Source organism: Perna viridis, chromosome 4 (assembly GCF_037379345.1).
Source record: "Perna viridis isolate PV_CMFRI_1.1 ecotype Kerala chromosome 4, ASM3737934v1, whole genome shotgun sequence".
Taxonomy (NCBI): domain Eukaryota; kingdom Metazoa; phylum Mollusca; class Bivalvia; order Mytilida; family Mytilidae; genus Perna; species Perna viridis.
In genome coordinates, this window is record NC_142448.1 from 23,993,820 (window position 1) to 24,009,228 (window position 15,409).

At 33.3% G+C, this 15,409-nt stretch overlaps 1 protein-coding gene across 4 annotated transcripts in view; it reads right to left on the bottom strand.

Moving 5' to 3' along the window:
* LOC148619412 (uncharacterized) overlaps positions 1-15,409 on the bottom strand; it is a 165,968-nt gene that overhangs the window by 15,899 nt on the left and 134,660 nt on the right. For all 4 annotated transcript variants that reach the window (XM_088579273.1, XM_088579274.1, XM_088579272.1 and 1 more), the window contains exons 65-66: positions 14,017-14,172; positions 1,101-1,413 (exon numbers count right to left, since the gene is read on the bottom strand). In XM_088579273.1, the coding sequence (XP_088435399.1) occupies positions 1,101-1,413; positions 14,017-14,172 (469 nt within the window). The remainder of the gene's footprint in view (positions 1-1,100; positions 1,414-14,016; positions 14,173-15,409) is intronic.

Sequence of the window (15,409 nt, forward strand, 5' to 3'; positions counted from 1 at the left end):
TGGGTGACAAATCATTGTGAAAATTTCAGCAGAGGTCTGTAATCTGATGGTGAACAATACTACTCACTATCAGAATTTTGCTGAGTTCAACGTTTATTTTTGGCAAAAAAACTGTATTTTAACCCCTGTTCTATTTTACGTAACAGCGACCATGTTAGTGGCATTGCAAAAATTTTAAACAATCAATTTGTGCAGTATACTCTAAGGAATAATCTTTACCAAGTTTTATTTGTCTCTGAATAGTAGTTTTAAAGAGAAGATTTTTTAAATAATAACATCAAAAATAGCCATAAATGTTGAAAAAAAAGGCATTAACTCAATGAGCGACAGATTTTCATGAAAATCAGCACACAGGTTGCTCTCATTATGTTGAAAAGTTTTGTCATGCCAGATGTTGCCTAAGCGTAATGCTTTTTAAGACATTTGTGAAAAACTGTCACATTGTTCTATTTTTTGCAATGGTGGCCATGTTTTTTGATGGATGAAAAATCAAAGCAATCACTTTGTGCAGGACCCTAAGGAACAATCAAGCTATATTTCATCCAAATCCATTCAATAGTTTCAGAGGAGAAGATATTTGAAAAATTGTTAACAATGAGGAATATGTTGACCGCCAAATGATACAGTCACTGAACCGATCTGCGCATTGATTTGACAGATTGATCGCCGACAGATCAATAACCGATGACTGGTGTCCGATCTGATCCCAGTTTTGTTGTCATGTGAAATGAGAGATGATTGTTCAAAAATAAAACATATGTAAAATAAAAGTATAAATAGTTGTTTAAATCTATTGCATTATGTAAATATGTGTAAAAATGACAAAGAAAACAACATAAACCATGGTTACATGATGCTATCACCGGTTTAATGTATTCGTCATGCACATTTACATATGATGTCCAAACTTCCCATAAAATTTCATCAATATCCCTTGCACGGTTTAGGTGGAGTTGCTTTTACAAAGAAATGTGGACAGACAGACAGACAGACAGACAGACAGACAGGGTTACTCCAATATACCCTCTGAACATCTTACTAAAACTCCATTTTTACTTACATTCTGAATTGTCTCATCAATTTAAGTAATTTAAACTTACAAAACACTAGGAATGGTAACATCGAATTCCAAGTCATTATTTGTTGCAACTCTACGCCTACGTTTTCCATCAATAGCAGGGCAACTCCTTGATTTAACTTTAATGGTCATTGTCATATTACATCCACTTTTTCCACATATTCCTGGATATGTGATTGCAAGGAAATTCAGCCTCTCTATTATTTTGGCTTTCATGTTATTGATATAAACATTTGTAATGTCACGGTTAACGTTTGCACAATCTATGTTAGCAATAAAACGATATGTTATTTTGAATGAGCTTGTTGTTGGTTGTGGTTGAGGGACTGTAGTACCTGTAAATTACAAAATGAAAGTGTTGATTAACAGAAACAAATATACATTATAAACTGAACAGTGATTTAGTTTTAAAAGGAAGCTATGCATCATTTATTCCAAACATGCAAAAGATTATCCTTCTCTTAATCAAATCAAAGTTTATTCTATTACAATAAATATGTTACCATCATAAATTCTGATTAAGTCCATCTGCCGAAAAATATCATCCAATGGGATAACCTCATAGTAGCGATCTACCCTTTACTCATCCATTTTATTTCCACCTGCGCAAGAACACACATGTGGTAAATTTATTGTTAAGAATCTTGAAAATTTAGAAGTGTAAGAAATCTTTTTTGTTAAGGATACAATAATTGATTGCAAAAACACATGTCGGGAGTGTGCTCTTGGTGATGGATAACCCCTTTCTAGGATTCGGTGCTTGAGATATTTTTTGTTTGTTTTGACCAACACCGTCAAAACAAAAAAATCTCCAGCGCCGAATCCCAAAAGTGATTAGGCCGTGGACTAAGTCTATTACATGTTTAGTCTTTGCAGATTTGGTTTTCATTGTATTCTGATTTAGTGTCACTATGACTTATTTTGTTTCAAAATTTAAATAAAAATGAAAATAAATCCCTTTCTTCCGACCCTACAAAATTTTAGAATGGTGATCGGAAACATATCAATATTTTTTGCACTGGAAAGTTTATTGTATCCCAAATAGTATTTTGTTGGGCCAAAAGATTCAGCAAATGCTGTAGGCTGTTCAGTGTACAGATCACAAATTGGATCACAAGGTCACAGATCAACATTAAATCACGTGTGATGCTTTTAATGAATTTAATGAATGAACGTGGTCACATAACAATTAATTTCCCCAAATACACCATGACCCACATTCACAGGTATGACTATGCCAGGGAACTGTGTAAACGCTTTGATGCTTTATACAGTCTGTGATGGACCCTAAATGATAGCCAATGACTTTAAGGAACCACTCATGTATTACAAATACCCCATATAAGTACAAACTGGGTGTAACAGTATTGAGTATATATGTAAACATGATAACAACAATTAAACCAAGTACAGAACAGTCAGCTGACGGTCAGCGTCACTCATATCATGCAATTGATTGGCTAACACTGTGTTGCGAAAGATTTTTGGGGATTTTAGTGGTTTATGTTTAAAAAGACAGTCAAATCAACTGCTTGAAGCCATAATATCCTAGCTTTATAACACACGAAATGAAGGGTGTAAGGGATATACAGAAAGTACTGTCATTTCCAACTTTACAGGGCAGCAATATAGTGGAATACTGGAATAAATTTCTATTTGGAGAAAATGTTATTGAAATTCCTTCTAAATAACCGATTATAGCATGTTTAAAGGCGATATGGAGCAGAAAAAAAACTGTTAATGAATCTGTGTAAACAAAAACTATATAGAACATAATCAATAATGTGTATTGGAATAAACATTCAGCACAGAGTGAGTACTACTTTTGTTTTGTTTACATTATGACTGCCATTTAAATGACAAACTGAATTTCAATGCAATAATATTATGGCAGGCGGTAATATGGGCAAAGCAAATAGAGACAAGCAGAACAAAAACCTGAGTAATCCACCAAAAGTACCAAAACTAGATAAACCAGCTAGTTCTGGTGGTGTGTTTACAAAGTTGTCAACCATAGAACAAAAATGAATACTATCAAGGAAAACATCTGAGAATAATGACAATGTAGAAGTTTTCATACATGCTGTCCTAGGTGCATTAATGACATCACAGACCAGTTTGTGTCAACACTGGTAGATATACACTGATATCAAATCTAGACTCTTGGAACATCTAGTCCAAACACTAAAATCTGAAATTGATAACCATTTAAAACCACTACATGAAAACATAAGAGCTAAATAATGAGCTTAAAGAAAGTCAGTTGAAAATAGATGATCTAGAGCAATATGGCAGATGCCATAGTTTATAAATATCGGGTATACTGGAGTTAGAGAAAATACGGATTTCCTTCTGCCTTGTGTGGGATTTCTTGCAACAAGAATTAGACATCAAAATTGACCCATCTGAAACTGAGAGATCCCATCAAACAGCCCAACACCACCAGGCCTATAGCAGTAAAGTTTGTAAACTACAGACTGAAAGAACTGATTTATGCTAATAGGTGATATCTTAGACTAGGCCTTTTCATAAACGAGTCCTTAACAAAGGGAAGATCTAGCTTATTGAAAATAAATGGACAATGGATGGGCTTGTGTTTATCAAAAACTCTAACGGTGTAATAACAGCATGTACGAGAGAAAATGAATCGCCTGTAACATTAGCACCTATGAGTACAACATTAATAGAAGAATCAAGCGACAGAGTCGATCCTGCAAAAAGGACCAAGATTTTCGACCTAAAACCTCACAACCACATCAAAAGCCCCCTCAAAAACAGAAAAAGGATCGAAGAACAACCGTCCAGTCTGAAGTCAACCACCCTGTGCTTAATGATGAAATTAAAATTATGGCATCGCAAAACATTTGTAACATTTGTGTAATGATTACAATTGATACCAATGATTGATATAATATGTACGATGCTTGTTGAATTTCCATGTTAAGGGAAAATGCCATAAATGATATATGTGAGAAGAATGATCACTTTGCATTTCACATCATCTTCTTTCTATTACTTATTGGAAATTTGCACCCAAACCCAGGCCCTTACATGAGTACCCTTCCCAATACCCCCAGTGGTCCATTAAATATTGTACATGTCAATGCATACAGCCTCCTTCCAAAACTTGATTTAACAGAAGTTAAATTGTGTGAATATAATATTATTATAATATCTGAAACCCACTTAAATGATGATATTAAAACAAAAGATATCCTGTTGAAGGGATTTCAAAAGCTGGTAGAAATAGACCTGGAGGGGGTGTAGCAATTTATATCAAGAATAGTCTACATGTTTGTGAAAAACCAGAATATAGTAATACTGACATAGAGATTATATGGCATGAGGTTAGTACAACACCAACTAAAGCAGTGGTTGGTGTAATGTACAGACCACCAAATCCACTAGTGTCATATTGGCAGTCCCTTGAGAATCATTACAACTCATTGTTGATTTGAAAATACAAATTTTTCTGGGAGGGGATCTTAATGTAGATATATTAAAATATCTGTGAACGTTCATCCAGACTTCTGTAGTGACTACTGCCTTGCAAGTATTGATGCTAATATTTAAAAATATAAAGCAAATACGTTATAAACAGTACAATACACAGATATGATCGTGCAAACTACTTAGCCATGTCTGATGATATTGTATGGAATGACTGGAATGCTCTTTTTGAGAATAAGACTGTTAATGAGGTCTATTAATTTTTTCCATCTAAACTCACGGAGGCATGCAACAAACATATTCATGCAAAAACAGTAGTTATCTGACCAAATGATAAACCATTTAAGAATAATTCAATATGTCCAGCAATTCAAAAGCAAGACTGAGCTCACTATACAAAACACACAGGTAATCCAGATCACTGGGCTTCATATAGACATCAACAAATTGACAGCATTGAACTTTTTAGAGATGTCAAGGCACCATATAAGGAAAAAATGATGACACAATTGATTAATAAGGATATTCCACCAGGTAAATGGTTGCCTAGTGCAAAACCAGTATACAAACTTACTAAGTGTGATAATACAAGTCCACCATTTGTAAATGGAGGACAAATTATAGTTCATTAAGCAGAAATGTGTGATATGTTAAATAAATATTTTATTAGCATATTACACATTGAGGATGTACCAAACCTCCCGGCTCAGTCATGAAGCAGTAAATAAACTACCAAATTTTATCATTACTGAGCAGGAGGTCAAGGATCAATTTCTCATACTTAATGTTACAAAACCTTGTAGACCAGTTGGAATAGCACCAGTCATACTAAAGAATATCTTAGATGCATTGGTGCATCTACTGACACTACTTTTTAGTGAGTTCCTACGGTGTGGTCAATTACCATATTAATAGAAACGTTCTCATGTTACACCCATTTATAAGAATAAGGGGTCTATATCAGATGTTTCTTTCTTCCCTCCTATTTCTCTTACAAGCTTTCTCTGTAAGATAATGGATAAGATCTTGGTTAAGCATATGCACAACTTTGTTCTTGAAAATCACATTATTACAGAAGATCAGTCTGGATTCATGCCTAAGGATTCAACTGTGCATCAGCTGTTAAATGTTTATAATACAATAATAGTGGCAATCTAGATACAGGGAAGGATGTTGAATTTGTATCTTGTGATATAGTGAAACTTTTCCAAAACGGCTACCACTGGGACAATAAAAAAATGGCCGGTTTACAGGGGTGGCTGGTTTTGTGAAAAATAGCAATGCATTTTAAGAGCTGTTTCCATAAATGTGTTCTATCACCCTACACATTGTCAGTTTGTTGGTCGAGACATGTTTTATGCCTATTCAAAACTTTTGGCCTTTTATTACATTTCAAAGCTTGCATAAATTGTAAATGATTTGATTTTACAAACAGTACTGCCGACATAATAATGTTCACGGTTTTGAAAGAATGTGTATTCAAGATCAAAGGGCTATTGATGGTAAGTAATTATTTGTATTGTTTTTTTGACTTAGGTACAGGTCACATTAAATAACAGTTAAAAGATCATAAAGATCGTACTATTAAATGACCCCGGTTGTCTGACATGTGTACACACCAATTGACAGCCAACTAGTGACAAAATGTAATGTCTGGATTAAATTTGTTGTTTAAACTACTGTCCCCTTTCAATTATCATCTGTCCACTGATGAAATGCTAACCGGTCAGTGAATGAATTATTAATTACTTAATATTACCTAATCATTTACAGTTTTGTTGACACATTTATTACAGGTGAACAGTAACCGGATGGCCGGAATTGAGAGGTTGTTTTTATTTGAAATATGTAAATAAAACTATGAAAAAGCCAGCTGATGTACGGTTTTAGGGGGTGGCCGGTCTATTGAAGACAAAACACACAGGTTTTAAGGTACATCGGCCGTGACTTTTGAAAATGGCTGGTTTGAAGGGAAGAACAGTTTTCTGAGGGTCCGGTTTGGAGAAATTTCACTGTATATCAAAGGCTTTTGAGAGCTTGGCACAGAGGACTTTTATTCAAATTACAAAAAATTGGGGTTTGCAATAATTTATTAAATTGGATTACAGACTACTTAATCAAGAGAAAACAGAAAGTTGTCTTAGGGGGCTTTACCTCTGGGGAGATTCAATGCAGGGGTCCCTCAAGGTTCTGCATTTGCGCCTTTTCTGTTTCATATTTTATATCAATGACATTAACGAGGGTATAGACTGCCAGATAAAATTTTTTGCAGACAAAACATCATTATATGTTATTATTGACGACCAAAGTTACAGAGAAGCTGCAGACAAGATAATGACAGACAGATCTATCACATATTCAATAATTGGTCTCACAATTGAGCTATAAATTTCAAATAATCCAAGTCTTTGTTATTCTCTCAACAAAATGTGGAAAACCTTACCATATACTTTGGAGGCCATGAAAACCAGGTGAATGACGTTGATGTACATATACATCTGGGTCTTCTAGAGCAAAGCAAAATAGAATGTCCACATCAATAGAATTTATAAAAAGGCATGTGAAAGACTAAAGTTACTTAGAATGTTGAAGTATCAGGTCTCTAGGAAAACATTGATTAATATTTATTTTTCATTTATTCGACCAGTACTTGAATATGCAGATATAGTATGGGATAATTGTTTATTGTATGAATCAAATCAACTTGAGAGTGTTCAAGTGGAAGGAGAAAGTATTATTACTGGACTACTGGTAAATTCTTCAAAATCAAAGATGATTAGTTGGGAACCTCTAAATAAGCAACATGGGAAGCATTGACTTATTTTGATGTATAAGATGATCTATGGACTTGCTCCAAATTACTTATCAAGTCTTATACAACCTTATATTGTTAATATCTCTGATCATAATCTCAGGCAATAGATTAATAAGGAAATCTCAGGCAATAGATTAATAAGGAAATCTCAGGCAATAGATTAATAAGGATAATCTCAGGCAATAGATTAATAAGGATAATCTCAGGCAATAGATTAATATGGAAATCTCAGGCAATAGATTAATAAGGATAATCTCAGGCAATAGATTAATAAGGAAATCTCAGGCAATAGATTAATAAGGATAATCTCAGGCAATAGATTAATAAGGAAATCTCAGGCAATAGATTAATAAGGATAATCTCAGGCAATAGATTAATAAGGATAATCTCAGGCAATAGATTAATAAGGAAATCTCAGGCAATAGATTAATAAGGAAATCTCAGGCAATAGATTAATAAGGAAATCTCAGGCAATAGATTAATAAGGATAATCTGCGTCTGCCTGTTAACAATACTACAGCGTATACCAAAACTTCTATGCCGTTCACTATTGGTCTCTGGAACCAGCTTCCAACATCAATGAAGAATAGTCCCTCGGCTAATGGTTTCAAAAAAGGATTATCAATCTTAGAGTTCCTGAGCACTTTAACATTGGTAACAGAAAAGAGAATATATGGATTTGTCAGCTAAAGTATGAAGCTAGCAACCTGAAATCTCATCTGCATCTTCACCACTTGGTTGAGGATCCATTCTGTCCTCACTGTGGAGACTCCATAGAGGATAAATACCACTTTTTAATATTGTGTCCGCATAATCAATTTCATAGGTGGCTGCTGCAGAGTGTCTATGGAATTGCAGGTCCATTACTACTTGCAAACTTGCTTTTAGGAAATGAACATTTTACATTTGAAAAAAAAAATGTGAAGATAATGCTGACAGTACAAGATTTTATAAAAAGTACCAAAAGATTTCAATAGTACATATTGATTACTTTACTTAAAGCTGATGGTAGTTTCTGATATGTTGACATACTTAAATCTGTATATTTTGTTGCACTTATTTAAATTTAAAAGAACTCCAACTGATATTGCTATTAACAGTTGGAAAGAGACGGAATTAAAATTCAGTTTCCTTTTTCAAAACTGATAAAATAAACATAAAATATTTTCAGATTTCTTATAAACTTGGCTCAAATTTCATTTCAATTACAATCAATTTTTTTTCGTGAATAAGTGTAATAATAAAATATATTTGGTATGATCTAGCCATCATACATTTTTCTAAAAAAAAATTAAAGAACCTTAGTGAGCATGCTCACATCCCCCAGGGGTCCCCATGTTGGATACTCAAGTAAATTTGTTTGTAAGAAAAATACATGTAGAAGGACCCAGATAAAAAAGGAATATGAGTGTTTTTTAGGCTTTAAACCTTTATCTTCTAACTAAATTCTGTTCCTCAGAATGATAGTTTCAAACTCCAGACTGTGATTTCTTTGAGTTTTAGTTAATCCTAAGTAAATATCATGGTAGCAGAACAATATGTACACTTGACCTGTAACTTATCATGGTGAACTTAAATACCAAAAATCATGTCATAATCTGCAACATTTACAAAAAAAGTCCGGAAAACTATTATTTCTGTGAATTTTGCTAGGTTCAAGGCCCATAATTTCGGTAAAAATCATCAGAGCGGAGCAAAACGTAAACTACACCTGTAACTTATCATGGTGAACTTAAATAACAAAAATCATGTCATAATCTGCAAGCGTTTACAAAAAAAGTCCGGAAAACTGTTATTTCTGTGAATTTTGCTAGGTTCAAGCCCATAATTTTGGTAAAAATCATCAGAGCGAAGCAAAATGTAAACTTGACCTTAACTTATCATGGTGAATTTATATAACAAATATCATGTCATAATCTGCAAGCATTTAGAAAAAAAAGTCTGGAAAACAGTTATTTCTGTGAATTTAGCCAAGTTCAAGGCCTGTAATTTGCTTAAAAATCATAAGAGTTAAACAAAACGAAACTTGACCTGTAACATATCATGGTGAAAGTATACACCAAAAATCATCTCAATATCTGCAAGCGTTTAGAAAAAAAGTCTGGAAAACTTTTTTCTGTGAATAGTGCTAAGTTTAAGGCCCATAATTTTGGTAAAAATCATCAGAGCGAAACGAAAGTTAAACCTGAACTGTAGCTTATCATGGTGAACTTATATACCGAAAATCATGTCAATATCTGCAAGCCTTTAGAAAAAAAAGTCCGGAAAACTGTTATTACTGTGAACTTCGCTAAGTTCAAAGCCTGTAATTTCGATAAAAATCATCAGAGCGGAGCAAAACGTAAACTAGACCTGTAACTTATCATGGTGAACTTAATAACAAAAATCATGTCATAATCTGCAAGCGTTTACAAAAAAAGTCCGGAAAACTGTTATTTCTGTGAATTTTGCTAGGTTCAAGCCCATAATTTTGGTAAAAATCATCAGAGCGAAGCAAAATGTAAACTTGACCTGTAACTTATCATGGTGAATTTATATAACAAATATCATGTCATAATCTGCAAGCATTTAGAAAAAAAAAGTCTGGAAAACAGTTATTTCTGTGAATTTAGCCAAGTTCAAGGCCTGTAATTTGCTTAAAAATCATAAGAGTTGAACAAAACGTAAACTTGACCTGTAACATATCATGGTGAATGTATATACCAAAAATCATCTCAATATCTGCAAGCGTTTAGAAAAAAAGTCTGGAAAACTTTTTTCTGTGAATAGTGCTAAGTTTAAGGCCCATAATTTTGGTAAAAATCATAAGAGCAAAACGAAAGTTAAACCTGAACTGTAGCTTATCATGGTGAACTTATATACCGAAAATCATGTCAATATCTGCAAGCCTTTAGAAAAAAAGTCCGGAAAACTGTTATTACTGTGAACTTCGCTAAGTTCGAAGCCCGTAATTTCGATAAAAATCATCAGAGTGGAGCAAAACGTAAACTTGACCTGTAACTTATCATGGTGAATTTATATACCAAAAATCATGTAAATATCTGCAAATGTTTAGAAAACTTTTTTTGCTGTGAATTTTGCTAAGTTCAAGGCCTGTAATTTCGGTAAAAATCATTGGAGCGAAATGAAAGTTATACTTGACCTGTAACTTATCATGGTGACCTTATATACCAAACATCATGTCATAATCTGCAAGCATTTAGAAAAAAAGTCTGGAAAACTGATGATGGACTAATGGATGGGTCAAAAACATTATACCGTTCGCAACATACATGGTGTATAATTAATATGATATTCTGAGTTCTCAATAATTTTTTTTTTTAATTTTCATATTTTCAAAATTAATTGCAGTAAATATCTTTGATAAGAACACAAAAGGGCATATTTTCATTTGCTTTGATGTCATCCTTCTAAAAAATGTAATGAAGTTATGCCTGGTATGGAGAGGATATATATAGGCTTTAACCCTGCTATCCAATCAAATTTATCTTACTGAATAAAATATATTTAAAACAAAACAAACCAGAGGGTTCCACAGTCAGGATAGATAAGTTTCCCTGTGTACTACCCCTATATATAATGGTACATGTAGTATTTATGACCTGACCCAGTTACCAAGACAATAATAATCCTATTCCATTATAGTAGTCATAATTACTAATTATAAGTTAACTAATTAGGGGGGGGGGGTCCCTGATTATTCTCTAATGCTCTGTTGGGATTTTAATATATGGTATTAAGTTATATTTATGCTGTTTGTACATAATAAGTATATTAAGTTGAATGGCTGCTGTCCTATATAAAACAAGTATGTCATGTCAATATGATAGTTGGAATCGGTGCCTACTGTTCAGCAACCTTTGAGTAAATTGCCACCCTGCCAGTGCATTTACAAGATATAACCATAAACTATAGTAGTAAAAGAATACAACCATAACATAACAACATTGTGACTACAAGCCCCCAACTTCACAATATCTTATCATCTTAATTTCAGGAAATTCTATGAGATATTAGTCCAATGTATAGTTTTAGTATTAACATATTCACTAGAAATAAAAATTATACAAAAACGATACAGCTTTAATATGTCACCATTAAGTCAATGCTATTCCAATTTCATCCCAAAAACATGAGGATTTAAGCTTTTTTTCTCTGAAGTTGACAGCCACCATGTTTTTTTCCTGAAGGTAAAAATCTCCCACTTTCAGTTGTTTACAAATGTAACTGCTTGAATGAAGGTGTGTATTTAAATGACCACAGAGTTTAAGCTCCACTGTTACTTATTCAACAGATGAAAATTCATTGAGCAAAACTGGTATTTCCCTTGGCTATTCCAGTTCAACAAGGTCAGAGGTCACAGACAACTCACTGCATTTGTCCATTTTTTTTTCATGGCTTTGACCTAGCCACCTTGTTAACAATGATCATGTGTAATGGGAAAGCATGATTTGTCTGATTCACCAAATTATACCTCTGCCATCAAGGACCAAACCATAAATCCCTCCATGACAAGCCAGCAACAAAAAGATTAGGTTAAAAAATTAACCCTTAACTCAGGGATCATTTTGGGATGCACCTAGTGTGAATTGGCGCATGAAATTAGTTGCCAAAAAGGCAGAAAGGTGCATTACTTTTTCTTAAATGTGTCAAGCGTGTCCATAATATAAACAAACTGTTCATAGTTCTTAATCTGCGACTGGGAACCAGCATGGTATGCATTTCAATTTGCCAAATTCCTTTTGAACAATATTTTATTAGATTGCTATCACTAGTGACAAAATCTTGAATGGGCTAAATTTCATACAATCGGAAATTTCACATCCTACTAAAAACATGCTGCCAACTTTATTAAATTAGCACAATTTGCCTTGACACATCCTATTCATATGGCAGACTGAAAGAACTTTCAGTTTCAAGAACAGAATCACAACTCCATGAAGAAATGGACTCAATCCACAAACCTGTAACAAACTAATGAATATTATGATTAATGGGCCTGACCTAAAAAAAGTTTGACTTTGAAGTGGCTCTTTTATTTTGGCAAAAAGAGAAAAAGTAGACTCACCATGTCGATCAATTTCACCCTATCAGAATTTAGCTCAACCCTATTGTTTACGAGTTGTTTCTAAAATCTTCATTTGACCCCCTATGGTCTATTTTTAGTATCATAGGCCATAGTTTTTTGCCAGATGAAAATGTGCACATAGAGATTGTTAAGGATATTGTAAGGTACATTGAAGCCAAGTATGGTTACAATCCATCCAGTGGTTTAGGAGGAGAAGATTTTCAAAGTTGGAAATACAAAATTTCTGGAAAAAAATCCATTTCAGTAACCATAACTCATTCCTCTGTCAAAGGATCTTTCTGAAAATTTCAGCATGGGTCAATACAACCAAGCTTAACAATTTTACTTCCTGCCAAATTTTAGACAAAACCAACTCTTTTTGAGTTATGTGTGAACTTTGCAATCTGACCCTATGGTCTATTTTTAGTAATGGTGGCCATGTTTTCTGCCAAGTTTAAAATTCCCCATGCACAGATTGTTAAAGATGTTCTAAATATCATTATGCTCCACTTCGTTTCAAACAATCTGGTAGTTTCAGAGGAGATTTTCAAAATTTGAAATGTAAAATTCAGGTCACACAACGATTCATTTGTTAACAGATTTTTCTGAAAATTTTAGCATAGGTCCATTTCATCATGCTGAACAATTTGACTGTCAGCCATATTTTCACTTAACCCAATTATAGATGTTCTACAGAACATTTGTACTAAGTTTTGTTTTAATCTATACAGCAGTTTGAGAAGAGAAGATTTTTAAAATTTGAAATGTAAAATTCAGGAAAAAAATTCATTTCAGGACCCACAACTCATTCATTTGTCAACGAATCTTTCAGAAAATTTTGGCATAGGTCCATCCTATCATGCTGAACAATTTACTGTCTGCTAGATTATAGCTAAACCCTGTTTTTGAGTTACTTGCAAAATTCTGCAATTTGACCCCTATGGTCTATTTTTAGTAAGAGTGGCCATATTTTTTTCCAAATCAAATATCCTCATAGAACATTCATACAAAGTTTGGTTACAATCTGTTGAGTTATTTCAGAGAAAAAGCTGTTTGAAAAAGTTTACGGAAGACCAAGGACACATGGTGATGGCAATAGGTCACATGGCCTTTCGGCCTGATGAGCTACAAAATACCTTAAATTGTCCCAGGAGAAGGAATCTTAAGTTAGTTTAAATCCTGAAATCCATTTTCAACCAGGGGGCTTTGCTCCCTCAGGAACGTCTTACAGCGTAAAATTTAAAAATGATCCCTGTTAACTAGTTATTTATGTTTTCAGCCTACTAAAACACAGGTAGTCTGTCATGCCACATGATATATAAAGTATCTCTAAAGTTAATAAGCTCTTAAGTCTAAAAACAAACAACTTGTAGGAACTGCTACTTGAAGTCTTCTCCACAAACTATATGAATGTACTCACCTATATGTAAATCATACAAGAATTTTAGTTTATAGGACTTTTTTACCTCCTTCAAGAATATATATATCTAAGTATAATTCCAAAACTTCCTGTGGAATCTAGCATGGTAAGTTTGTTACCAGTCAAGTAATATTTCTAGTTTCTTAAACTAAAACAAGATTAAAGCATATTTTATAGTATCCTACCTTTGACACAATTATTGGATCCTTCAAACAATGTTGTGAAACCAACTGGGCATTGGACACATTTCTCTGTTGTAGGCCTGACAGTATGAAAGCCAGTACTACAGAATTCACATTGCTTTGTAGCAAGGTTGTATTCTTTTCCATCTCCACATACATCTAAAAGTATACAAGTACTAAATTTCACAACAACCAACTTCATGTTTTGTTTTCCTCATCAAAACTGAGGATTCGCCAGTACTCCACAGTATTGTAATCTGAAGCTTTGTCACAATTATCACTTTAAAAAATTGTCAAGCATCTGTAAATCTATTATATCTAGAAATAGTTGAAGCCAAGGCCTTCAAAATGCAGTAAAAATTTTCTGAAAAAAATTTACCCACAACAAAAAGGGTTACCATAGAAACCATGCAAAAATATGTGAAAATTTGCGAAAAAGTTGATAAAATCAGGTTTAAAAATATCAAATTTCCCGCAAAATATCTTAAATTTTTATTTCATGTCTGAAACTGTCAAAACTTTTTTCTTGGAAAACCCCTCCCTCATATGGGCATTGCTGGTTAGATTTTCAGCTATTTCACTTTGTAATCCGCTTATCAAAATTCAGCATGGTAAAAAATTGACTTACTTTCACTTTCACAATGAAGTCAAATTGTTATTGAAAAAAGCCCCTTCAACATTGAAAATATATGAAGCATTGCAAAATACTTTTAAAAATCCCCTTTTTCAGAAAATGTTTTATCAACAATAGATTCTTCATTTTTAATCACTATAGCAACCACCAGTTTCTATTAATGACATTTTTAATCCCTAAACTGTGGAGTACTGGCTTAAGGAGGTAGACCTAGGATAAGGGACATAACTCTTGAAATCAGTGATATGTTTATATCATACTCAATTTCATCAAAGCCTTTCAAGCTTTCTTTTGAAACAGAATGAAATCAGTCCAAGTTACTTTAATGCTTACATGAGATTGATGCAAAATGCTGAATACAAATGTTCCAATGATTTGAAAGAGTTGTGTCCCTTATCTTAGGTGTACCCCAATAATGCAATAGATTTTGTTCAATCTTCAAAAAAAGAAATATATATACAATTGATTTTTTGGGATAACCATAATGAAACAGTGTCAACTGATTTACTACAAGTATGATGGAATGTCTCTTTAGTTTGTTTGAATCTGATTTACAAATAAGTACACCAAATTCAGTCATAACCATAGTAACCTTATATATGTTACAGTTTGGTTATATGCTTTTCTGCAAATGACCAAAATTATTTCTGAGCAGATTTTATGCATATAGAAATAATTACACTTTAGATATATTTCTCTGTATTATACTGCACTTGTAAAAACTCCACCCTTTCTGTTTCTATTCAGCAAAAAAAAAAAAAA